This window comes from Semicossyphus pulcher, unplaced genomic scaffold, assembly GCF_022749685.1.
Source record: "Semicossyphus pulcher isolate SPU_LCO1_2020_fin unplaced genomic scaffold, fSemPul1.0.p SCAF_12, whole genome shotgun sequence".
NCBI classification, from domain to species: Eukaryota; Metazoa; Chordata; class Actinopteri; order Labriformes; family Labridae; genus Semicossyphus; species Semicossyphus pulcher.
The window spans coordinates 17,176,879-17,203,522 of NW_027211626.1; the positions used below are offsets into that span (position 1 = coordinate 17,176,879).

Consider the following 26,644-nt stretch of genomic DNA (forward strand, 5'->3'; position numbering starts at 1 on the left):
GCCAAAACGGTATTTCACTCCAGTGTCTCTTGCTTGGCTGTTCCTTTCAGAGGGAGGGGTGCAATGCATGCTGGGGCTTTTAGGAATGTAGAATGGGCGAAACCACAAGCTGTTTGTACAACTTTCTCCACAGCTATGGCGCCAATTCGAAATATTATTGCGTCTATTGATTACAGAAAACACCAGCTTTGACTGACAGTGGCTTTTTCCAGGGGTGAACTGCTCCTTTAATGATAAAAAAAAAGTGATTCAATTACTCCGATAAATTCTGTCAGTGGAATCTGAGCTGTATTTAACAATGTAACTTTAATAACAAAGATTACATGACGTAAAATTAACACTTTTTTATTTGTCACTCTATTCCAAAGATGCATAATGGCAGATATAAAAAACACAATAAATAGTGATGACAGCAGAACTTTAATGTATTAATACACCCAACTACATATAGGTTTCTGTCATAAGGAATCACAGCTGCAAAATAAATCAAGTTGCCTTCATCTGGTTGCTGTAAACACAGGTAGCAACACTGCAGCTGTGATGTTTCACCTTTACATTTTCATGGAATTATTCACATCTATTAACAATCTTACTTTGCTTTGTCACTGTTGTTTTTATAAGTAATTATACTTACAGCTATCAAAAACTGTACAACTCATTCTCACCCGCGGTCCTTCAATGTGTCTGGAAAAACAACATTCAAAAGTAACAAGTTCCCATGATACTGTACAAAGAGTTAAGGAGAACTTACATGCCTCGGTGACAAAGCAAACTTGCCACTAGCCCATGAATATTTACACAATTCACTACCCTAACTCATAAATGTAAAGTGTATAAGTTAAAAGAGTGTCAGGCAAAAAGAAACAATAAACCTTCCAGCCAGGAAAATATCTTGCCTGCACTCAGGGACAAAGACAGTCATCCACCAGATTCAGGTTTCTGGACTGAAAAACAGTGAGTAGCTCTGTTTAGAACAACCTAAACTAGACACTTAAAACTTCTGTCAACTCAAAATGTACAGCATCCATTCTCAGTCCATAAACAGTGGACATTTAAGTTTTTATTGAATATAAATGTCATCCTCCTAATAAACACTTTAAAACAAGCTGCCAAAAAATGATAACACTGTTGTTATGGCTTATACATGAGAATAATAAAAATACACTCACAGAGCCCTTCAGACTAAATTGCAGCAACAAAAGAGTAGAAAAACTAAAACAAAAAAATGTTATTAGCAAAAAAACTTCAAGTATGACCCATCGAGATCACAAGACTCATGCCTTAAAGACGCCTGGATTTCCCTCAGTCTCAGTCAGTGAGAGCTCTTTGCAACTCAACCCGAGCTGTGTCTGTTTGAGAGAACAAACACAACATGAAAAAGTCCACGATGAACAGGTGACTAATGCATCTCCATGTGTGACATCTATCCTTATAAAAAACACATACATCCCTTCATAGGTCAGGCCTCTACAGCGTGTTGAGCTCGATGAGTCTCCCCGCAAAGACGGCAAGCGTCCCGATGATGCACACAGCCATGAACACACAGAGCAGGATGTGGTCCAAAACCATGGCCACGAACTTCCACTCCTCTGCAGCCTGGAACGACATGAAGAAGTGAGAAAGTGAGAAACTTACACCTGTGTATCTGAATGTTTTTAACTTATACAGGTGAATGCACTTGTATCCATTATTCATGCAGGCATTGTCTTACATTGTTAGATTCCTCGTCGGATTTCATGGTCTCAGCGATGTACTTCACCCCTTCAATGGCACTGCGGACATCAGGGTTTTTAGCGATGGGAGACTGATAGGTGACACTGGTAGGGGTGGGGTTACCTGGAGAGGAGAAAGCAGGGATAGGTTAAAGTTTTGTCGATACATATAAAGATTAAAGGGGACAAATTTAGCCATGCAATGAATTTTCTATAATTGCTAATGTGTTTTTGAATCATGTTGGTAAAGTTTGTTTCAAAAATTGTATACATATTTTAATAAAATTATTTTTCAGAGCCTCTCTTTCCTCCTGAAACAAACAAGCCGTTTTGTCATTCAAAGATCAGACCTTAGCCACGATTGACTAACAGTATTTGGAGTGACTGCATAGCCCCTCCTCCACGTGTGTGGTCCCACGTGGGGGAGCTGCCACACTGCACTGTCACTCCAAAGTTGTAGGAAACATGGCTGCTCTAGGATCGATTATTCGGCCTTATATGTACGAGCTGAAATCGCCAGGAGGTGTCAGAATGGTACGTTAAAATCTTGACAACTTGACTACAAGCTAATGCAAAGAGGCAGCCTCAGGTGAATGACGGTGAATGACGATTGGTCGATTTCAGCAAAAGCAAGGTTCTACTTAGAAACCTGCAGCTGTTCTGAACGGCCCATTTCAGAGGCAACCTTTTTAAAAATGTCATTCTGGAAAAACACGGAATTATGCAGTTTTCACTTTTTCACTGTGAACAATAAACACCCAAAAATGTGAAACCCATGCACAATATGAGAATAACCATTCAAAAGATGTGGCCCCTTTAATGACCATTTTTACTGACAGTTTTAAGTAGTGTTCCTTCAAATCTAGAGTCAGTAAGTAAAACTTTTCCATTGACAGTAACACCCTCATGTTAAACAAATCAAGCATCACTTGTCCTGTGTTATCATGTTTGTAGTATTGGTTATTTAGTTGTAGCCTTGCCTGAGATGTCCGAGATGTCCATGTCAGTAGGGAACAACCTCTTCTGCCGGATCTCCTGGCTGGGACGCTTCATTGTTGAGAAGAACATCATGTTGGGAATGGTTTCAATAAAGACCTGAGAGACAGATGGATTATTTTTTCATTCAGGTACACAAACATGGCATTCCTTTCAAGTATCACAGGTAGCTGAAGATGAACCTTGCGGATCCAGGCTGGCATGGTGTGTGTGCTGGGCGAGCGGTGATGTGTGTTGATAACGATGACGGTGATGATGATGGAGGCGATGACAAACACCATTGTGAAGAGCATGTATTTCCCTATGAGAGGTACAGCGCTGGAGGTGGAGGGGATCAGCTCCACGATAACCAGCAGGAAGACAGTCAGAGACAGCAGGACAGAGATGGACAGGGTCATCTTTTCACCTGGAGACAGAGCGATGGACACACAAAGACAGACATTATGGTGATGTTAACATCACATGTCATAAGCTTCACATTTCAAGTTTCTATGCGCTCCTAATCCCAGCAGGATGTATTTACCGGAGTCAGTTGGAAGGTAAAAGACCAGTCCAGTGAGAAAAGAGAACAGCATGCAGGGAATGATGACGTTGACAATGAAGTAGAGAGGCAGTCGCAGCATCAGGAAATGGTAAGTGATGTCAAGGTACGGTGTGTCGGGACAACAGGTGTAGTAAACCCAGTGTTTCCAGTTCCTGGAGTCCTTTAACACCCATTCACCTGACTCCATGAAGTTACTGAGGTCAGGCCGATCACTGTCCTATTAAACAGAAGGTAGAGAATAATGTACTGCAACAGACACCTCTCTTTATCACTATCCATAAAACTAATCTGTCATCATAACTGTAATTATTCACACTCACTGGGTTGATGACGACCAGCAGTCCATCGTATGTCCAGGTGCCCAGTTTCATGCTACAGTTCTGCAGGTCAAAGGGGAAATGGAGGACAATAATTTCACAGTAACTCTTAAAGATGGCTGGAGGGTTCCATGTTATCAACCCCGTGTGCTCCAGCAGGACTTTTGTCTCATGGATGATGGCAAAGTCACCGTCAGCACTGCAGAGGAGGAAGACAGAGGGGAGGAAGGGCGTGAGACGTTTAGTGCTCAATGTAGGTGTGTGCTTGAGTACACAACAAAGAGATAGAGAATATGCGTTTACTTGTTGTATAGCACCAGGTCAGGTTTCCATATGTCAGTTGAAGGGGCTCTGATTTTTCTGATGCCTCCATAATTATCCGGGTTCCACTTCAGATTCACATCGAGCCATTGCTGAGGTAAAAATGTAAAAACTTTAGACCATATAGTACAGCACTATATACAGGTAAGTACATTAAAAAAATGCACTTATTCAATTCCTATTCACTTCGTACATTGGGAAAATACAAGTTGTAACAGAGCAAACACAAAATTATGTTGCCACCATGAGTGTCCTGGATCCTCCCTAATTTATATGTCAGATCTAATTTAGATGAAACCACTCTGTACAAAAAATCATGGTGGAAGTAGCATTTGTATATCAAACGAAATTATCAAAAACCCATTTGCATCATTGTTATCAGGTTAAGTATATTTACCTGTCTGAGACGGACATTACTTGTCACAATCTGGTTAACTTCATCCTTTGAAATGCAGGAAAAGAGTCAGAAGTAAGTACATTTTTGGAGAGATGACAAAACAAAATGCAGATTGTATGCTTGTAAACATTTCCTCAAAATATTTTACAGCGTCTCTATGTAATTTAATGATTAGAAGAGTAAAAAGATAACCGCATACATTTTAAGGTCCAAAGAAAATCAGAGGCAAACATTTTCCTACATTTCTTAGGTTGGATAGAAGTCTAGAAATGACGACGCCTTGAACGCCTCGCGCTCTTGGATTCCTCATTGACCGTGCGTATTCACCGTCGAACAAACGGACATGTTTGGAAAAAGTTAGCTTCAAAGTCTCTTTTCAAGTCAAATAAAGCTTTATGGACTTGCACTCCGACGCCTTACCGTTTAAACATGCCAGTAACGTCAAATGTATGTAAACGGTTGCAACGGACTACAGGCTAACTCTTAGTTAGCCGACTTGTGTGGACGAACAACTGGTTTGCGATTTTAGGCTTAAGCTAGCAAACGTTTACTCTGCTTCACTGTTGACAACTTGTGGGAGCTTGTTGATGTTTGCTGCCCGTCAGAGAGGAGAAGAGGGCATTTTGAGCTTTAAAAAAGCAGTAGGCTAATAAGTACCACATAAGAAATATTGTCCAACACACAAGTATGCAAACATGAAAACATTAAGAGAAGGCGCTGTCTCGTCTGAGGAATCGAACCCAGGATGTTCGCAGCTACAGTGCCAACCAACGAGCCAGTGTGCGACTTGCAGACCGGTGAGCTAGCTAAAGACACACATCGAGATCTACGGACAGTAAGAGTTGCTTATTTTTATAAGCATTGGGCTTGTGTTTTGTGGCTATCGTGCCATCACGCTGTCAATTTAATTGCGGGCAGCATTAACTACAAAGATGTGGCCGCCGAGCCTATTGAATTGGGACGTAAACTTTAAACGGTGTTCTATCGAGTAGTGCTACCTATCGAGATGCGCTCCTAAGCGGGGGCTGTTGCAAAAACGCAGAATTCAGGACGACTGGAAAAGCGATGCTTGACCGCGTCGTATCAGTGCATCCTGGCTTAATTCGTTGCAGGTCCGCCAAGCCAGTATGAGGAGGAGCGACAATGTCAAACCAGGTGTAATTCGGATGTCACATTATCAAGATGTAATTCGGATAAGTGCGCGTAAGTATACAACTGTTAATTTTCACAATTTAACAGTGGTACACTTCGGCTTATCTAGGTTTTGTGCAATATCCCTCTGCTCTGCGCTTATTTTTCAATCATGGCGTTAGACCCTTTTAATAACATCAAATTACTAATCAAAACTTAACTTTTTAGAGAAATAAACACTTGCAGCCAGTCACCAGGGAGCTGTCATGTCGTCTGTCTTTTATACAATCTAATATATTTTGCATGCTTATTGAGAAAGCATGGCTTGTTTGCATAAAATAATTTTCCTTTTCAATGCAATGAATTCCGACCTTTGCAATGTGTTTATTGCAAATGCTTATTTTGCTATTACTATGAACTGTATTGTGCAGCTTTGGTGGAGAGCCATTTTTCCGTCCCTTCATATAATTTGGCTATTGTTGGGTTCACTGGATACCCTGTTTAATTTTTAGTTAGTTAGTAGAAGGTGCTGTTTTGGCCCGGAATTGAATTCAGTATCCATCTTGGTTACAGTGCCAGCCACCAAGCCATCCCTGTTGTCATCTGAGGACTCATCAGGAGTGGATTTCAACTGTGGTCATCATCTTTGTAGACCGGACAAGCTAGCTAAAGACGCAGAAGGAGAGCTACGAACAGTAGGAGCATTCATCTTTTATTTGTTTTGTGGCCGCCGTGCCATCACCGTTAACAGGCTTGGTGTTACCTTGGTTTTATAGTATGGGTGGCAGACCCCACAAACATATGGCCGCCAAGCCTATAAAGTAAGAGTATAACCTCTAGGTGACAGTCTATTTTGCTCAGGTTTCTGTCAGCTTGTCATTGTTACTATATTTATGTGAGTTTGTGGTCTATGCGGTTTGTGTGCCCAAATGTGTCTGTTGTGCATTATTTTGGCTGCCTTGCTATTGCATTGTGGAAAAGCTTGTTAATGTTAATGTTAATTGTTAAATGGCATCCTTTCTGTATTGGCAGCAGCTGTATTTCAGCACCAAGGAGAGTGGCATATGATATGGTATAGCTCTACTTTTTGTGATCCATAGTTTTGACTAAATAAATGAGAATGTTTTCATCTATTTTTTAATGTTTTGATTTGATAAATCCCCTATTTAACCTTAGGCAAAACAGCAGCATTGTTCCCTTTTATGGTTGTTGTGATCGAATGATGCTGTTACTTGCTCTTCAAAATATGGCATAGAGGACCATTTTTACAACCCTTCAAATCGCTTGTCTACTGTTGAATGAACTTACCCAATTAGGGTTGTGTGATGCAATTAGATGTTTTTAAATGTTATAATTGTGTTCTTTTCCTAATAAGCTGTATTTTAAAATGTGTGCACTGCACATGCCCCAAGGATTGACAGTTTCTTACAAAGTGTTTTATTGAGGCAGGTACATTTACTTGACATAGTTGAGTACAAGTAAATACTAGAAATAAAAATGATTTCTTCCATACACGAGTATGCAAACATGAAACCTCCAAACAAGAGCTGCTGTTTAGGCTGGGAATCAAACCTGGGATCCATCCTTGCAGACCGGTGGAGCTAGCTGAAGACGCAGAAGGAGAGCTTCGAACAGTAAGAGCTATTCATTTTAATTTGCATTGTGCTTGTGTTTTGTGGCCGCCGTGCCATCGCTGAGTTCACTTGTTGTTATACTGGTTTTATAGTATGGGTGCCATACTGCACGAATGTATGGCCGCTGCGCCTATGAAGTTATGGTGTTACCTGAAGAGGACTTACTTTTGTGGTCAGGTCACTGTAACCTTGTTGCATTGTTGATGACTGTGTGAGTAGTAGCCTTGGTCTGTACAGTACACAGCCCTAATTTATGTTGGTTGTGCGATGTTTTGGCTGCCTTGCCCTCGCATGATGTAAAAGCTTGTGATCTTCTTTCTGAATCTGACAGATTCACTAAACTGCATCTTGTTTCTTGAGTTTTTTACAGAGCAGTTGCATAAAATGAAATACAAGATGTTGTTGAATATGTTTTGTTGTATTTCACTTTGCCAGTAAATAAGACCATCCTCTCTGTAGTGACTGATAAGGTTTCAGTTTCCTTGTGTATTTGACCATGCAAACATGAAAACTGCAAACAGAAGGCACTGTCTTGTCCAGGAATCGAACCCAGGATCCTAGATGTTCGTGGTTACAGTCCCAGCCACCGAGCCAGCACTGGTTATCATCTGAGGACTCGTACGGAGCGAATTTCAGCCGTGTTTGTCATCCTTGCAGACCAGTAGAGTTAGCTAAAGGCGCAGAAGGAGAGCTACGAAAAGTAAGAGCTATTCTTTTTTGTCTTTTTTTCGTTAATTGTGCTTGTGTTTTGTGGCCGCCGTGCCATCGGTGAACCCATGCTTGTTTGTACTGTGGTTGTTTGGGTAGCAGACCCCATAATAAGGCCGCCGAGCCTATGAAAGGGCGTAACTTAAAGGTGGCAGTCTTTTGTGGTTAGGTTTCTTTCAGCTTGTCATTATTACTGGATTTATGTGAATAGAGAAGTCTTGGTCTGTGCAGTTTGCCTCCACTGCCCAAATTTCTGTTCAATATTTTGGTAGCCTCGCCATCACATTGTGTAAAAGCTTGTGACCTTCTGTCTATATTTGGCCACTTTAAAGAACTGCACTTTGTTTCTTGAATGCGCCGCTGATGAGACGAGGTTACAAAGAAATGGAAGATGTTTTGTGGAAAAAGTTCTTTATTTACTTTTTTACATTACTGGGTCGATACCTCCTTCTTGAATTGACTGACAGGGTTTTTAAAAATGCAGTCAAAGAGTTGCTAAATTACCGCAAAGACAATTCCTTTCTCTGTGTAAATGCTGACATAGAGTCACAGATGGTCTTCACAATGACACATTAGTATTTTGAGGAAGCCTCAAGTGAAAAGAGATATCTGGAAGTACTTTGACAAAAAAGACGACGATAACGTTCTGCGAAGATATGTGGTGTTAAACTTATATCATAAAAATACTAGTTTGATGCTTAACCACACGCGCTTAACGCACAAGGAGAAGCCAGCGGAGACACACAACAGGCAGTCTCGCATCACATCATTTGCTAGCCCTGTTGGCACACGCCGTTGTGATAATACCAGAACAGAGAACATTAGCCTGCTAGTAATGGACATGGTGACTGGAGATATGCTCCCATTAAGTGTTGTGGAAGGAGAAGGCTTCCGTGAGCTGATGACGTTTGTTGAACCAGACTACAAGCCACCATCACGCTGGACAGCAGCTACGAGAGTGGAAAAAATGTGAGTTACGTGTGAAGCAGCTCAGAACAGAAGTCCATACAGTCCGCTACCACTGTGACGTTTGACAGCGGAATGTAACAACGTTAATTGAAGGGTCTGATAAAGTTCTTCAGTGAAATCGCACTTGCTCTCTATTGTTGGCAATTAATTTATATTAATGTGAAAGTGTTAGATAGTGATGTTCTCTTACAGGCATGTAGCCTACTATTTCCGGGCCGGGAGGTCCGTATCCGACGTGTTTTTTTTTTTTTAAAGATACATTTTTTGGCCTTTGGCTTTATTTATTGGACACCTGAAGAAAGACAGGAAATGTTTGGAGTAGAGAGTGGGGGATGACATGCACCAAATGATTGGCAGACCGGGAGTAGAACCTGCGATCAGTGCGAAGAGGACTGTAGCCTCTATACATCGGGCGCCTGCTCTACCAACTGAGCTAAACAGCTCCCGCGACATGTTTTTTTTTTACGTTAAAAAAATATTTGCGAGTACTCGATTACTTGTTCATGAGGTAATTAGATTACTCGAATATTGAGATTACTGGAAATGCCCATCCCTAGTTTTGAGCATACTGCCAGGCAAATGTAACTAAGTAATTGATTTTAAAAAAATGTTTTTCTGCTTTTGCCAATACTGACTCTTCTCTCTTCCTTACCACACTGATGAGTTGGATCAGCTGCAGTCCCACAGTGACCACTACGGCTTCACTGAAGTGGTTAACAGGACGAACCACCTTGTTGTAACTGGTAAACAGGTCATGCACCAGACGAGTCTCATCTTCAGAGCAGAGTACTCGACCTAGGACACACACAGGCATACACAACAAATTTGTCAGGGAGTCAGGAGATTTTTTTGTAGTAAAGAGTGTGTAGCAAAACACAGTCTGACAGGTTAGGGATCAGTTACAACATGTGATTTATGCTGTACACAAACTCCGCTTCACACATTCAGAACACATTTTTATTTTCGGCTCCCTTTGCTGCGGCACACAGTGAGTGTTGCCATACCCACCTGACACCTTCGTCCCCAGCAGTGTGTTCACACCAGAACTGAAATCACAGCTGAAGCAAGAGGGTAGGCAGCACATTGTGTTTTACTGTGATTCACACACCAAACATTTCCCTGGCTTACTACCAGCAGCCTAAAACCTTTTTAATGTTACTCAGAGAGAGGAGTTATCAGACGAGAGCGAGGCAGAAGCGGCACATGCAGACAGATCTACAGTAACAGCAGTCAAGTGACTTGCATTCCATATTGGTGAAAAGCCTTGGCACTGCATGTCCCAAGAGCTGTGTAAGCGCTGCGATCAACTGTTTCTGTATAAGTCTTTGGAGCGAACCTAATCTGAGTGCTAAGAGGGTGTTTGGGAAAACCAGCTGCGGACAATCCACTCGACATTAAGTCTGGACCAGTTAGAGTTCAGAACAGTTAACCTGCTTTTAACACCTCTTTATTCAAAGGTGATTCAAGCTAGCAGACTTTTAGCCCATAAATTATGCTATGCCTTTGGGATATGCTCCACAAACAAGCAGTACAGATCCCTATAGCCTTTATCTGCTTGTTAGTTTCTGATGAACTAGAGACAGAATCATCAATTTATTCATTATTTTGTAACTCATAGTCAGCCTGTCTGCTCCCAACGGGGTGTTAGGAAGCACTGCATTGAGTGTGTCTGTAGGTACAGCTGACCTGTGTAGGAAGCTGTTATTAAAAGTTGTGGATGGCTATTGCAATAGAGACTAGGGCTGTCACTCAAATCAAGTGCGCTTCTGAGGTGCGTTCTTGTTGTCGGGATGTCATACTACAAGTGTAGCTCTGTTTTGGGAAGAGCCAAGTGTGCGAGAGTGGGGTGGTAGAGCGAGTGAGAGAGAACGTAAGTGTGTGTGCACAAGTTACGTGAAGTGTCGGGGACCGGAAGAGCAGAGAAATGAGTGATTGGTAACTGTATGAACAACAGAACTAATGTACAGTTTAGGAATGCTGCTGGCCTATTAAAGTGTTAGGCCTGAAGCTAGCTACAGCTTTGGCCCTGGAGCAGAACATATTTCACCAGGTTCAAACGATACATCGAATTTCGGTTGAGAAGTGACAGCCCTAGAGACGGAGTGCGTTTAAGTCCTGCCCACACCAGAGGGTAAAATAATTCAAGGCTCTCTATTGACTTTTTTTGTGTGTGAATGTGCCAACTTGCCACTTTCTTCTGCGAGCAAATGCCATAAAAGTGCCCAAAAGTTTCTGTGTGGTTGGATGCACTTCTAACATGGAAAAGGACTTCAAACCTCAAGCTAATTCCTCAGTATACATATCTATACTTTCACAGCATCCAGTGTGTTGGCAAACTACCTAAACACAAAACTTGACTGTCTTTATCTCCCCATCATCATATGCTATATACTAGGTACTTCAAGTGGACGATTGCATCACCTTTGTTTATGTAATCACAGAAAACAGGTCACATAATTTGGTTACAATATGACCCAGCAGATAAGCATAGTGCTGCTCGCCAGGTTTTTTGCCGAGTTACATCCTTTGCATGTTATTCCTGGTATGTGCTGGCGATCCGCACTCAGCCTGAACTGAGCAGGCGAGGATCTTGTTTCATTTAGCCAGCAAGAGCAGATGACACACACACACGCACACACAGAGCAAAAACACATAGGCACTGGCTGGCAGTTTGGTTCCCTTTCAGGGCTTTTTCAGGATCTTTTACAAACATGGTGAATGAGGAGTGAAGTGTTTTTGTGTACAGTGCTGATGGTTGCTTCACTGGCTTTCTGCCATCGTCTTGATCTGTCGCTGGCTGCCTGCTCCTTGTCTGTTGTCCATCCTGCTAGCTTTGATCTGTCCACATACAAAAATAGATTGGAGGCGGGACAGAGCAGCCACTTGGAGCTGTCAATCATTGCCCATTCTCAATTTCCGCATGATACTGAACTACCACTGCAAAATAATACAGCAAAGGCTCTTTCCGTTTTCTGCCACGACTGAGCTGAAAAGTAACAGAAGTGTGGATCTGGAGATTATTTTGACAGTCCATGATGCTTTTGTGAGCATGAAGCAAGTTTCTTTAGTCACATGATATGCTGGGAAAATGCTGTTGAGGAATGTGAATTATGCCCACTGTTACATTGACTAGATTTGGGCAGGTCTGAATCAGCAGGAATTGTTGCATTCACTAAAACATGAATGACAAATAAGACATTCTTGCATATACACATAAAAGCATTCAAAACAAATGCAAGTTTGGTTTTAAAAGAATATTGTGTCCGATCAAGTCTAAGACGAGTAAACAGACTTTATCTTTCGCTGTATAAAGAACTGAATGCTGTCTCACCAGACTTTACGAAATTATGTGAAACAAGCACAGCCAAATCTGACATCTTTTAACATGCTTTGAGTTGTTTCTTTCCAAAGACCACAGGACAAGTATTGTAAAATTGGCAAAGAAACATTCTTGTGAATTCAGCTATGACATATTCTTGATCTTTTCTGAGCAGTAAGGGCCTGTGTCCACTAACAGCGTTTTTTTCGCTGGCAGCACCTATTTTCTATACAAAACCAGTGCAGTTCAGCGTTTACGGCGCGCAGCGTCCTCAGTGCAAAAATGCCTTCGGTGTCAGCTGTTTTTTTGTTGCTGCACTCATCAATATCACTTCTTCCTCACTGACTAATCAAAATCAAGAAGGGGCGGGACTTCAGATAGCATGGCGGAGGAGGAGCGTAAAGTTTAGTTTTTTCAAGGGTCGAGTTTCCAGGTGTAGAGCTGCTGCCAAAGCCAAGTAACTATTCATTTCCATCGTTTTTATGTTTTCTTTGTTAAATTTAATTGAATTAAAGCAAATATTAAGCATACAAAGCAATTTTAAAACACACTTTACGATGGTGAGTAGTGCTCTGAAATTGAGGTCATGGGCACTGCCAGAGCAAAAAATGCCGTTAATGGACACAGGCCCTTAATTATTCTTTCTTGTATATGAATCACTTTAAACTGCATTAGTTGTACGGCAGTCTGATTTTATTCATTATTCATACAGTACATAAAATAATAATAATAATGACTCTAGAGAGATGTTTTCTCTTCAAACATAAGCTGACCTGACCTTGTCACTATGAATTGAATAAACTACTCAAGATGTTAAATCTAAAAATAAGATACCACAGCTTTACTAAAAATGGCACTTGCTCTTACAAAGAGTGGTATGAAAGGTCACAGTGTGATGTAGTTATACAGTTATTTTATCTGAAGATCTTCATTTATCTATCCTGAGACAAAACAATCATGTTTGAGGCTGGGATGAGTTGTTTGATTTACTGACATACAACCTCCAGCTTGTTTGTAACATCCAGGAATACATACAGGAATACATTCAACTGGTGGCTTACAGGCTGCATCCTTTCATCCTGACATGCTACCTCTATCTGGCATTCATATCAATTTGTCACCAGTGTGTTTCATAAAATATGTCAGTACCCAAATCACTGACTTGGAAGGGAAATAAATGAAAAGACTGATAATCTCTCTGCAGACACTGAATGCTTTATATAGAAAGAAATCAAAGATTAACACTGAACATCGTATCAAATATCAGGTAGGCTTAATATAAGGAAGGCTCCAATGATGAACACACCAATTGCATAAAATAGATTTGCAATTAAATGAAAACGTGTAGTTATAATTACAATTATCTACCAGCCATTTTATGTTAGCCTCTTTGATACTGTTCTATGTTCCATGTACTGCAATAATTAGCCTCCTAAAACTGAAAATCTGAAAGGCTTTGATCCTCTCAACCATAGCTGGGAGACTGGTTTCTGATTCAGGTGGCTTTAGCCTTGCTCAGCGTCGTAGCTGTGAACTAGCTAACTAATAAACAAGTGAAAAAGACAGGCGCCACACCTTATCTTGACTTTCTGCTCACTATTGTCACTTTACAACACATGGAAAGCATGGGCTTCTCTGTATGTCTGTCTGTGTTGTACTTTAACTCTGACACACAAGATGGAATTACAACCAACAAGAAACCTGCCAGGCTGGGTAACATGCATGCATTATCCACAAGGCCAACTTCCTTGAGGAGAAAGCCTCACAGACAACCATAACAACAGGGCACACAAGCCGAATGGTGTTCGAGGGTTTTCTTTAAAATAAGTAACAAATGAGACGCTGGTTTCTTGCTTCTCTGTGTCTCATTTTATTTTCAGCTCATCTGAAATCATATGTTCTTCAAGTGGATCATGTTATATGATAAGTAGATGTTTTTAGTCACTTAGTCATGATTGGTTTATTTGCTTCATGCTGCTTATCAGATAAAGTCACATTATGTTAAAATGACTGTCTTCTATTCAAAGTACACTGTACATACATGAGCATGTAATTAATGTGTACTTTATTTATGTAGTGGGATCAGTGGATGATAAGTAGACCATGTACTTTATGGGAAAAAACTAAGTACAAATCTGTGTTGCAGGTTTTTGGAAGCAGGGGCCTGGTTGTTAAGACTGTCCAGTGTTTGAAAGGTCACAAGTTTAACACCCCCCAAGAGACAGCATGTGCATCTACAAGTATGTGTCCTGTCCAAGTGTCCTTGAACAAAGACAGTTAACTCATACCTACTTACCGATACATATAAATCACTCAGCTACAGTAAATGCCTTAAATATGAATGCAGCAGGCAATGCTAACAATGCTGAGCTGCCGTTTTTCTGAAGGACAAATGCTAACATACTGTAAATTTCTTTCTGTGCAGAGCACCTGTAGGAATAACAAAGATACAGTTGTTGACTGCTCAGATGTTGCTTCACATATATGTAGGGGGGCCAATATGAAAATACACTTCAATTCAGAGGTGTATAAGAATAATACTTCTTACTTGAGTTGATTTTTGCCCCCTTGCTAATTCTGTTTAGACTTTGGTTTGCTATCTGTTTTATACTGTATTTCTGGTTATGTTAGACCATTGTGGGTAATGTTGCATTCAAATGAGAAGGTATGCTTTATGGCTGGATTGGATGATTTTTGTGTCACCGTAAATCTTTGATTCATCAGCTGTTTAAATTACTGCATAAACTAAATCTAGGTAAATGTCTAACTGTTTTCCCCCCACAAAAGTACCATACAGTATATATTAGGGGTGGGAATCGCAGGGTAACTCACAACACTAATAATCAATAACAATATTTTGTATTTTTTATGTAAGTTTACGAATTTTCTTTCTCTCTCAAGTGCACTAAAACTTTAGTTTTCATTCATTTAATTTTTTTTTACACGGCTCAACAAGTTTACAAGTTCAGTTTTTTGATTACCAGTGGACATTTATTAAGTACATATATTTTTACCTGCAGATAATGCAGAAAACAGCGTTAAATAAATGTTCATTCAAGTTTAGCAATTTTGTGTGTAATTTGTTATTATCATTAAATTATTGTATTTTATCAAATGCGAAAAACAGCAACAGCATGATATCAGCCTCATATCGGCCATCGACCACCCTGCTCTCTAAATATCGTCATCAGCCATTGCAAAACCCATATCGGTCGACCACTCATTGCGATATCGATATTTGGTCCCACCTCGAGTATATACTATTGTAACATAGAACTCCATGATAGAGGATTTTATTCATAAACTACCCCCCAAGAGTGAAGTGTCTCTATTTTGTTGTTCTCGGGCCATGTGTCAGGAAGCTGTCTCCTGTTTCAGAGCACAACCACTCAACATACTAATACTGTCTCTGGAGAGATACTAACCACAGAGAAGTTGAATTTAGCAACAAGCAACGCACTTCTCTCAAATATGTATGACACACTTCCTTTGTTGAAAATATAACTTATGATAATGGCTTTCATAAAAATATTTTTTTCTAAAAGCTTAAGTTGGTGAGATTTAATTAGTACCTGTGGAAACAACAGGCTAATCCCTCTGATGGCGTAGTAACACATGTTTTAGTTTGTTCTCAGGAAATTTGAACAGATTTACCTCTGAATTGAGAAGTTTTCTGGACCCAGGGAAGGCTGAAGAACACCAAATACACACGTACACACAGCACAGGGAGACTTACCAGAGAAGGCACTGAGAATCCATACCAGGAAGATCTGCACCTTGGAGAGGTTCATATCTTCAGCAGATGTTTATGAGAACAGCCCTGAAATCTACAGCATCCGTTCAACAATGTGTTGTTAAAAAGTTAGCAGGGGGCAAGCTAACCTACTAACTGACTTTACATGAAAGACATGCTGTATGTACTAAAGCTGTAGCCGTCTCACTGCATGTGCTGAAGCTGAAGCCGTCACTGTGGAGTCGAAGTGAGTGGTGGGAAGGTGAATTGGCCAGTAAGTGAACTCTGAGCTCTGGTTTCTCCGTTCCACCTCCCCCACCCAACATCATCCCCCACCTCTCAGCACACTTCAAGGCACAGGAGACAGCTGGGAGTGTTATGTGTGCGTGTGTGTGTTGAATATACACAAATCAACGCTGTCATCATTTCTCAGACACGTGGAAGTGTTTCTTAGGGTAATGGCTAAAGTATAGTGTCTTATATCAGGAGGATAAACAAGCAGAAGGTAGTGAGAGACAGACAGACAGATAAGGGGAAAGGAGGAAAGGCAAACAGATGGACAGCTTAGGGAACGGAGACAGGAACAGAGACGGGGACGTGGAGGCAGACAGGAAGACAGCTGAGAGCTGTCACTGCTGGAATGAGAGGCATGTCCACACATGCTACTGTCCCGTAACACACAAACACACACTGTACCCGCAACCATGCCAGCATGCATGCCATGACGGGAAACTGACCAGTTTGTGTGTGTCAGAGAACAACTGGCCACTAAGACAACGAAGGTTTAAGGTTTCACTGCGTCGTCATGTGCCATTTATGTAGTTACTTTTTCCTTGTTATACTCATTCAAAGTGAATAATTGTTGGAAGAATGTAAAGCTTGCAAGTTTTGATGGTGGTTTTTGCACTTATAGCTTGTGATTACCGTACTTCAGGGGTCCACCGGAACCTTAGGACCTGGGACCTGAACCATGTTGCTATCAACTGGTTCCGGGTCTGTTCAACATTATGTCTAATACCCGAGTGGATCCTGGAAGACCCAGCCGTGATTGGAAAGCGCTTTTCATGATAAAAGAGTGCAAGCAAAGTGCAGCTTCGGCCACAGGGTGGCACCAATGACTTCGCCGAGCGAGTGCTCCGGCTGCTATTGCTCAGGAGGTGAAGGGTCTGATCACAGGTCAGATTTGGACAACATGGATGATGGAGAACTAGTAATGCTAATGTTAGCAGCCGTGGCAAAGAGTAATCTTTATCATGGTGCAAAAGGACAAATAGTCAAAGTTATCTTTATTATGCTAGATGCAACAAAATGGCAATGCTGCTTCTAAACGAGCCACGCATTTGTCAGCAAGGGAACTTTTATTCTGAAATAACTAGTGGATTAGGATTAGTGTTTTTATAAACACAACATGGATAACAGAAAACCTGGAAGCGTTTTATAAACTTTCTTGGCAAGGATGATGGATTATAAGCACGGCCAGACACAGGGGAGAAGGCTACGTCACAGTAGGTAGGACAAAATTAACTTTCCTGGTCCTGGTTCCTGGTCGTACATTTTCGGGTCTCTTTGGGTTCCAGCACAACATTTTGGACCTATGAAGACCTCTACTTGTGATACATGTGACCATTCCAAAAGGAAAGTGAAAGAATAAAAAGTGTATATTTTCCAGCAGTAGAGAAAGCTTAGCTCAGATCAAAAGCTTAAAGGATCAAACCAGGAACAAATATAATGACATAAATGGCCATGTCTACATGAAGCTCATCCTTGTTATCAGTCTAGACATTTGCAGCTCTTAATGTGTCACTTGGTCTTTATGAGGGTTTGCCTTGTGCTCACAAGAATCAAAAATTACAGGTCACTTAAGTGTGACTTGGTTATTCACTCAGTGCACAACATTTTTGAATAAAATGAACACGAATCTGAATTAACTTGTGTCTCCACTAGATGGCAGTACAAGACTGGGAAACCACAGCACAAGGCACAGGGCTTGATGACATTATGTCCTACTCTAGGATGGATATGTGTGTGTGTGATTCAGCGTTTGCCTTTTTCTCCGTCTGTCTGGCACTCAAAGGTATGCCTCTCTCTCTGCCAGTCTGTACTTGTGCCACCAACTGTTTTCTCTACCTGTCTGTCTGTCTGTCTCACTGTTCTCATCTGCCTCTGCTTGTTTTAACTTCCTCACGCTCTGTTTCTGTTCCGTTTGTGCCTCATACCTGCAGTGAAAGTTGAGACTGATTTTTGAAGGGAATAAGAGAGCACTTAGATGAGGTATGTAAACCACCTGTGTCTAGTACATAAGCCTAATTTAAGAAGTAATAGCATGTAGATAATCAGTTATTCTTCCAATTCTGGCCTAAAATCATTAACAAAAGTTGATCTTTGTATCTTTAATCTAATTTGCAGATAATCCAGAGCACAGAGGTGCTGTCAATCAACACCTTGCATTACTAGAAAGTCTTTAAAAAATCTATTCTTTGATTTTACAGTGTCTTCTCCTTGAACTGGCAGATTTCTCCTTTTAGAGTGAATCTTCATCTATTTGCAGTGAAAAGGTTATTCAGTCCGAGAGGGGAGCTTTCTGCAGGGAACTGTCAACACACCAGTAACAATAATTAATGCATTCAGATATTGTGTTTTATTATATCCTGGAGGGACAGGTCTGTTCGGTCTATTCTTAACTACTTATTCTACAGGCAAATGAACAGCCATGATTAAAAACATGACTGGATGCTTTTGGGAACATATTGATTTGGAGAATCAGACGAGGACGTGGTGCTGATCTGCAAAGTTAAAAGAGTAAGTTGGGAGGAGAAGTTGCAAAGAAGTTGGTCTGTTTATCACGAGGGATTAATTTACATTTGCTGTTAGAGGAAGTTGTTATGTTGGAATATATGTTTGTCAGGGTCAGAGCAAACTGTTCCTTGAGGATAAGATGTATATTTAAAAGCAGTTTAAAAAAAAACGACCTGATATGAGCTGGTGCCGTGACTTAAGGGAGAAATGACAAGGAACATTTGTTGAAGTACCTTTTTGATTGTTTGGTTGTTGCAGTGTGCTCGACTCAAATCTGCCACATATGTATTCTTTAAAAATCTTTCAGGTTAAAAGCATGCTGTTTGTCTTGTTTACATTGTTGATTTGGATGCAACCACAGTGATGATGAAGGCAGCCCTTCAGAGAGAGGAAAATAAGCCTCCTCTAGTCTGAACTGACATTTATCCTTTATAAATGCAGCTAACTGTCACAGAAAAAGGAAAGCCAAATTAAATGAAGGATATTAATCAGGCTGCACACAATTCCTGTTTATATGTTGCACACAAGAGTCAAACTGTTAAATTGTAACAAAAAATGAAATGTCTCAAATCTGACTATTGCTGTCAGTGTACTCGTTAAAGACCAGCTCCAGTCATGTAAGACATATAAAATGCTCTGCTTGATTTTTGCAAAATGTTTAATTACCTTGTAAAAATCCTCCCTAGGCATCTCTTCCTTCTACCTCATTAAAAACGTCTAAATCAGAAAAGTCCCGCCCACTATGCAAATAAGCTTGCAACAACTGAAAGCAGAACTGAGGGCTGTACTACGAAGCAAAATAACTTTAGTCGCCTATTTGTCCAATTAATTAAATTTAATTGATTTAATCTGTGATGAATACCTATAGACTAATTAATTTTATTAGCATTTTAGCTGCAAAACCAGCAGTTTAAAACGGACTTGGCAGGAAATTAGGATATTATATTCATCACTAACTGAATGCATAGGCTCCGTGGTGTGATGCTGTACCTGCACGGTTTCGTTCTGTGTCTTAACATGCGTAATGTTACGTTCCAGAAGTTTACATTTACATATAACCTCAGATAAGGATCTATATTACCCGCGGAGAACGGGGATAACTGAACTGATGATGACATTTTCATTATTTAAAGTTTCGCTATGCTTCACACTTGACACATTGACACGTGAAGGAAAACAATATCCTCTGGTCCCCACCAGTTAATGCTACTTTGTTGTTTCCATAATATTGTTTTTTCTTATTAAACAATATTAACCAAATAAACCTAATAAAGACGCATTCTTACTGAAAATGTAGCGTACAATCGATACAGATATTGATTTTTAATTGAGACGTCCTTATAACTGGACAAAGCAGCGTGGACAAGGCAAAGAGCCTAGTTTCCGTGCCGGCACTCCGGCTGCTTTCTAAACACCGGGGCCATGCTGACCGGCATCCACTGTATGTAGTCTACTTACTATTGATAAGTATCTCATACAACCCCACTTAAACAAACCAAACTAACCCTTTAATATGAAAATGTAATACTTATTCCTCATCCTTTTTCCTGTTACCATCTGGTAATAAATTAGCTGGGTTCTGCTGCATAGCGTCCATGTGTTGGAGCGTGCTGATGATGACGTCTTCATTATTTTCCTGCACATGTTGATAAAATTGGCATGGTGACCAGTTCACACTGGAATCTGATATTGTCCTCACGAAAAGACATGTCAAGAGCTAAACAATAAATCTGAATTTGGCACTAAGACTTGCACTGTTTGGCTAGGTACTTTATTTACACTAGAAGCTATAATTCAGGCCCATTACAGGACTGGAAAGAGTCCAAGCACTAACATTAAACTCCTGATTTTTACATTGTTTGTTGTTTTTGTAGAACAATCTTTTTTAAACGTATATTTTATTTCCCACGTTGTTGAATGAACTCTGTAGGGGAGGTTGGAGTAATATTTCACTTGGTCCAGGATGCTTTGTGATAAACTCTGAATGCTTTCAGATGAAAAGGAGCAGGACTCTCCAGCTGGCTGAAAGATGTCTGGGGAAGAGCTCACACACCAGTGTTTGGAAAAAGACCAGACAGAGAAATGTTTAGCATATGTTGAATGAAAATGCTCACAGTTTGAGGCATTTGATGATAATATAAAGTGATGTATAGGAGGCATTAAGGTTCATGTGAAGTAAATGATTATCACATGAATATTAATAACAGACAAAGTAACGAGAGAGAGAAAGACATGCACAGACAGATTGTGGATTGTAAACCAGAGGCTTTCAGAATGAAATGTATTTAAGGGGTTTTGTAGGAGGCCTTTGTTCTGAGATACCATCAGGAGAATTTAATGTCCTTACTAGGCACAAAAAAGTTTTTTTAAATGAAGCTTTATGTAACAAATAACTCACACGAACACACTAACTGTGTGCTGCGATAAAAGAAAATATGTGGAGGACTTCATGAGCATTGAAAGATTGAGGGTCACAAACATGGTAGTTATGTAATTTTTTTTTACATCATCAAAGATGACACAGGTCATGTCCCATGTTTAAACCCACATGGAGGGTTTTATAGTGTCAGCATCAGAAGTATCTATGAATCCAGGGAAGATCTAAGGGAAACAGTTCCTTGCTGAAGGACACTTGAGGAAGGTGGAGTCGTGCTGTCAGGAGGAAATCATGGGCAGCGGGGAATGAAATGCGCAGAGAGACTCCTGATGAAGGGGAGATCATTACTATTGAAATAGTATAGGTGTTTCTTTTTTGGATCTCCAACTTCTTTGTAATGTTAATAGTTTACTTACCCTGATCATGTCATTATTACATACACTCAATTATGATATCTAGAGCCTGTCTAGAAATGATTTCCTCAGATCAAATACCTGGCATGAAGTAACTCTTGTTTTTGTCCTAAGGCGTTAATGCTTACAAATGTGTCTGAAATCTCTGCAGATGTTTCCTGCCTGGTTTATTGGGTCAGGCACATACTGTATGTTCCAGGCTCTGAGTTTTCCAGGCCACTCATGTCATCTGCTCACATCATTCTTAATGATGGTAATTGAAAGATGCGACTTGCTTTGTGCCAAACCCTGGACCTTCTAGCACTCTTGACTATTGAGTCCTGCAGATCCACTATTATCACATTAAACTTAATAACATAGTTTATTTTTGGCTGGTAGCTATCTATAAAATTATATGCTTGCGCTCTACAAACAAATAATCAACTTCCCCTTTTCTTTCTTTCTTGGCGTATAAAAACGGTACACATTACAGGAAATCTTTTCAACATTCTATCCTTGACTTCACGTCTTCGTTCATTCGTTTTCATTATTTTGCCATGTGAAATTTAATAAGAGAATGTCATGTTCATTTAAACAAGACGAGCAGAATATATGGTTAAGAGAGATGATACAAATATCTGTGCTGTCCACTCTTTATTATCCAAGGAAAAAACAGTGTCACTTGTTAACCAAGTGTTACATAGTTATTTTAAGTGTGCAATGTGTTTTCATAGTCTCTTATAATGACCATGTGTGATAAACATTGCAACGACTGCCTGGAAAGCACTAAATAACAAATCATTGTATTTACGTATAACATGCGTTTACCAGTGTCAATTTGGTGGCGTCTGTGAGGTTAGCCTTTACACAATAAGTTGTCTGCACTCGGGATGCATCGACTGAACATCAGAATCGTCCGTGTTGACAGACATCGGCCAATCAGCATATAAGGCGCCATGCGGCGATGGCAGTAGCCGATGTTTTTATCCTTTAACTGCTTTAATTGTGCAGTAAATTTAATTGTAACATAAAAGTATTTATGTTTTCAGAAAGATTTGTTCGGCTAAAAGGCTGAACATTTTTTGTACTATGATCTGGTGATTGCAAAACAGGCTGAAGAGGCTTTTCAGGCAGTTATTTTTTGGAAAAGATTATTTTTATGTGAAAGAAATTAAAATATAGAGATGTATTGGGAATTTGAAGGATTGAATTCATGCTTTCTCAAACAGTGTGATGAAGGCCTGAATAAATTTATTTTTTATAATTAAAGTTAATTTTGTCCTTGATCCAGAGGAGGGCATTAATAATTACAAAAATTACAGTGACTGAAAAAAAACATCGGTATCAGCCATCGGCAAAATTGTACGGGAAACATTGTCAGCGGCTGAGGTTGGATCCATTAAGAAGTGTTTGTGTTTGTTTGGATTCCAGGTGAGACGGTGTACAAAATGGACTTTGTTAAAAACATGTTTCAGCTCTCTGACTCCACAGCATGAGGTATTGACTGCGGCACAGTTTGAAAGTAGGAGACAAAAGGATGGACAGGAGTAGAAATTTAATTTGTTGCTGTTTCAGGGCATCCACCGTCCTCCTTCTCTTCCCCTTTGTGAGTTATGGTGATTCTCTGAAGGAGCAAAAAGTCGAACCCGCTCTTCTGGTTTATGGAAAAGTGTTTGAGGGAAGGGAATTGAAAAGACAAATGTCGCCTTGAACAGGCCCCAGGTGAGAGACAATTACTAAGTACAAGTCCCCAAATGATCAGAGCCCTAGTATATTTTTAATTAGCCTGGTTTCTTGGTTGAGATACTATATTTACTCGCATTAAGTCCTTGTAAGTGAGAGCGCTGATGTGTTTTTAATTTACCTACATTTACTAAGTTTGGTCCCTGATGGATAAGAGGTAATGGGGCTGTCACTTTTTTCCTCCAACAATTCGACATCACCTGCAATTCATGAGAATAATGCAACACACAATCAATGTCTTTGACAACATTTTATTTTTTAATAACTTTACATTACACATTCAATGCATTTTCTAGCAGTTTTATTAAGTAAAATAAACAGTATAAACCTTACTACCTCATTGGTGATGACATTTTTTAAAGGCTACTGCCGAAGAGTCTGCTGAAGCCGAGATTGCCGACTAGAAAGCAGTCAGATGAGGTTAAACACTTCTGGTCTGTGGTGCCTCCTCTGACTCTGATTGGTTGGCAAGCTAGCAGTGAGTCTGCAGATTTGTTGTCTCTATAAACTACGTTGCTGCTTTGTACAAATTTGTCTAACGGCCTTATTGCTCTCTGTAGAACCCTGAATACTTCTATACACTGCTATCAGCGGCTTAGGTGATGTAATTCTCCTCTCAGGACAGTTTTGCTCAAGACTGTCTCCAATTTTGTTTTATAGTTTCCTGATTGGTCAACTGGGCATGCAAGAGGACAAGCTGACATTATGTTTTTTCAGTAATGGCACCCTCTGCTGGAGTATAATGTACTTGTAGTTGAAGGCTTTCAAATTTTGAATAAAAATTGATGGCCCAAAAAAAGTAGCAACATTACAGAATACAGTGCTTCCACTGCCACAGCATTATTGCCACTGCTGCTTCAGATTTCTGTAACATGTCCTGAAGTTGCGGAGAGTTATGCTCCAAATGAACGATCATTTGCCCTCACTCCTTGTTGAGGAGACAGGACGTCATCACTCACGAAGTCTTGGCCAAATAAACAACAGCAGCACCAGTTTACTTCTAACGGCAAAAGAGGGTCCACTCCGCATCGCTGACATCGGACGCCCTGTGTCCACACAGAATCATATCTATTGTGCGATGTAAATATACGCGATGCCTTTATCAGCTGTGCGCTCAATATCAAACTTTCAGCTCCCTGGCAATGTCCCTGCAGCCAGCTCCAACAGTCAAATGAAGAGCTTATTGTGTATCTAACTCCGTACGTCCCTACTCAAAAATGTATTGATTGTCGCTGTTTATTAAGCTTATAAAAGGTGATGTCATTTGGTAACGATCGATTGTTTTGATCGCTACATCATTAATAAGGTCCCTCATGCACACCTAGCTTAGTGCTGTGAGAACTGAATTGCCAGAGAAAATATTTAACTTTTGTGACTTAAACAGACGACACAGCAGAGAGACAGACAGAAAGAGAGGGCGGGGCCAGCAGAGGTGCAGGTGTTTGGGGGACTGAAGCAAAGCAAAGTGATCAAATTAAAGCTGTGAATTAAAACTTAATACGGTCAAGAAAAGTGCAATTTAAGTGTGGAAGCAAGAGAACCATCTAGAAAAAGGGGAATCCCGACCAAGTCTACATGTGATGTGTTTCTCGCAGAAATCATTGATATATGCGATTAATTGCGACCAATAAATCATTTTTCATTTTTTAAAATCACGTGACAGCAATAGTTGTTCCTGGGTGGTACAACAAAACCCTCTACCCCCGCTGCTAAAAGAAATCCTAGAGGAAACACTGAAATAACAGCATGAAGTTTGAACAAAAGTCGGTAACGGGGACCGACTTGAAACTTGGGGCAAGTGCACCCTAGACCCTAAAATAAGCTTCTATTTTTATCTTAACATTGGATCAGATCACTTATAGTAACGAGGGCTGGGCAATATGGCCAAAATCCTATATCACGATATAGCATGTTTTCTGGTAATTTAACAAATAACTAGTCTACATGAAATAACCACATGGTTAAGCCTATTTTTGGATAATCCTGTGAGAATTAAATACTTGACAAATAAAAGTACTGCGTTTCTGTTTTCACTTGAGCCTGAATCCTTTTCTGCACAGTGTGTTCGCCCTCTCCATGTTAATAAACAGCACCTCCCTCTATGTTGTTTAGATTCACTCCTACATACAAGGCTGAGAACGTCGAGCATTGTCAAAATGAAGTAAGCATTGCTGTAAAGCAGTTCTGCCGCCGGTTTTGCGACATCACGACAGAGACGATATAGAAAAACGCATACGGTAGACATTTTCATATCGTTTTGACAATATAAATAGTCATTGTGCAGCCCTAATGGTAAAGTATAAAACAAAGTACCCTCCCTGCTGTTTCAAGCAGAAGCCAGCTGCTTTCAGCAGTCAGGCTCTGATAAACACTGTCCAGCTTTTAATGGCAAAATTGGTAAAGTTTGAGAAGTTTTTAAAGAAAGTCAAACTTTTAACAACTCTAAGTGCAGTATGAACGGAGACTCTACAGTTTGATATATGTGTAAAACTGTCCTGACTGTGCAGCATACCTCAGTGTGGACGTAAACTTTCAGATGGATTCCTCAAAGTGGCAGGATATTCTGGCATAAAACGGTTCATTAGTTCATCTAAAGCTGTTTGTCAGCCACTGTTCTCTTTACATTCCTCTTTGTGTTTCATTGTAGATAAAATAATTAAATATTAAACTTGTTGATTTACTTAAAATTGAAATAAATGGTATAAAACTCTCCCCCCCCTTTTTTCACATGAACACACACAAAACATGCAACACGTAAAGTACACAATCAGACCACACCAGGACTCGCGCTCCCATAAACCCTCACACTGGGGTCGGTGTGTGTGACCTGTGTATAATGGGGTCGTGATCCCTTCAGCTGCTGGGCTCTGATCTAAATACACCTGACAGTGCTGGCATTCTCACACTCACACACAGACACACACACACACACACACACACATGCACAGGACATGGCCCATGTTCCAGCAGTTCTTCCGAGATGAGGATGAGGTAGTAAGGAAAGACCATTCAGAAGCATCCCTTTCATTTCCTCCATAATCGTGTCCTCTCATTTAGTGCCATTTAATGAATAAATACTGCTTTATGTAACAGATGTTCCCTTTTTTTCTCTCCAGGTTGAATTTGAATGGCATTCATTTTTCATTGCCAAATTCAGCCTTATATTTCTCACAGTGAGTGAGTCTGTGGTATAAAACAGCTCAGCCTGAAGTAATTTAGAGTTTTGCTTGATTTTATATTAAAATCCCTTAACCTTTAAAATGTGTGCGCAGAAATCCGGACGGATCGCGACCTTATTGATTCAGGTATGAGCATCAAAACACACACAGGTCTGCGTCATATCTGCTCCTCTCCGAACGTCCGTCTCCTCCCCCGCGGCATGATAACTCTGATCAACTACGCGTGGATCACCTCCGGCTCATCTCAGTCACAGCGTGTGGAGACGTATTTTATGCTTTATAAAAGGTTTTCACGGAAATACGGGACAGATCGCGACCCTATTAAGTCAGGGGCAGAGCCTGAGAAACGCACACAGATCGGTGTCCTCACTGCGCT

General features: G+C 40.4%; 1 protein-coding gene across 2 annotated transcripts; it reads right to left on the minus strand.

The window, feature by feature from the left end:
• Positions 1-437: 437 nt before the first annotated feature.
• Positions 438-15,948, minus strand: chrna1 (cholinergic receptor, nicotinic, alpha 1 (muscle)). Of its 2 annotated transcripts, XM_069658244.1 has the most exons (11): positions 15,785-15,948; positions 9,382-9,524; positions 4,288-4,332; positions 3,873-3,982; positions 3,573-3,768; positions 3,232-3,469; positions 2,891-3,114; positions 2,693-2,807; positions 1,712-1,836; positions 1,447-1,596; positions 438-1,349 (listed from the first exon to the last, which is right to left on the minus strand). In XM_069658244.1, exons 1-10 carry the CDS (start codon positions 15,837-15,839, stop codon positions 1,468-1,470), a joined length of 1,380 nt encoding a protein of 459 aa, XP_069514345.1. In that variant the 5' UTR covers positions 15,840-15,948; the 3' UTR covers positions 438-1,349; positions 1,447-1,467. The 2 variants fall into 2 exon arrangements, with proteins under 2 accessions (XP_069514345.1, XP_069514344.1); XM_069658243.1 differs by having other exon boundaries at positions 438-1,596.
• Positions 15,949-26,644: the final 10,696 nt, after the last annotated feature.

Bases quoted from the DNA above. Each gene is read 5' to 3' on its own strand.
- chrna1 (XM_069658244.1), bottom strand. From the start codon at position 15,839: ATGAACCTCTCCAAGGTGCAGATCTTCCTGGTATGGATTCTCAGTGCC. The intron at 4,333-9,381 runs GTAAGGAAGAGA...TGCATTTCAAAG, and splicing joins TGATCCAACTCATCAGTGTG to GATGAAGTTAACCAGATTGT. The intron at 1,597-1,711 runs GTAAGACAATGC...ATGTCGTTCCAG, and splicing joins CCGACGAGGAATCTAACAAT to GCTGCAGAGGAGTGGAAGTT.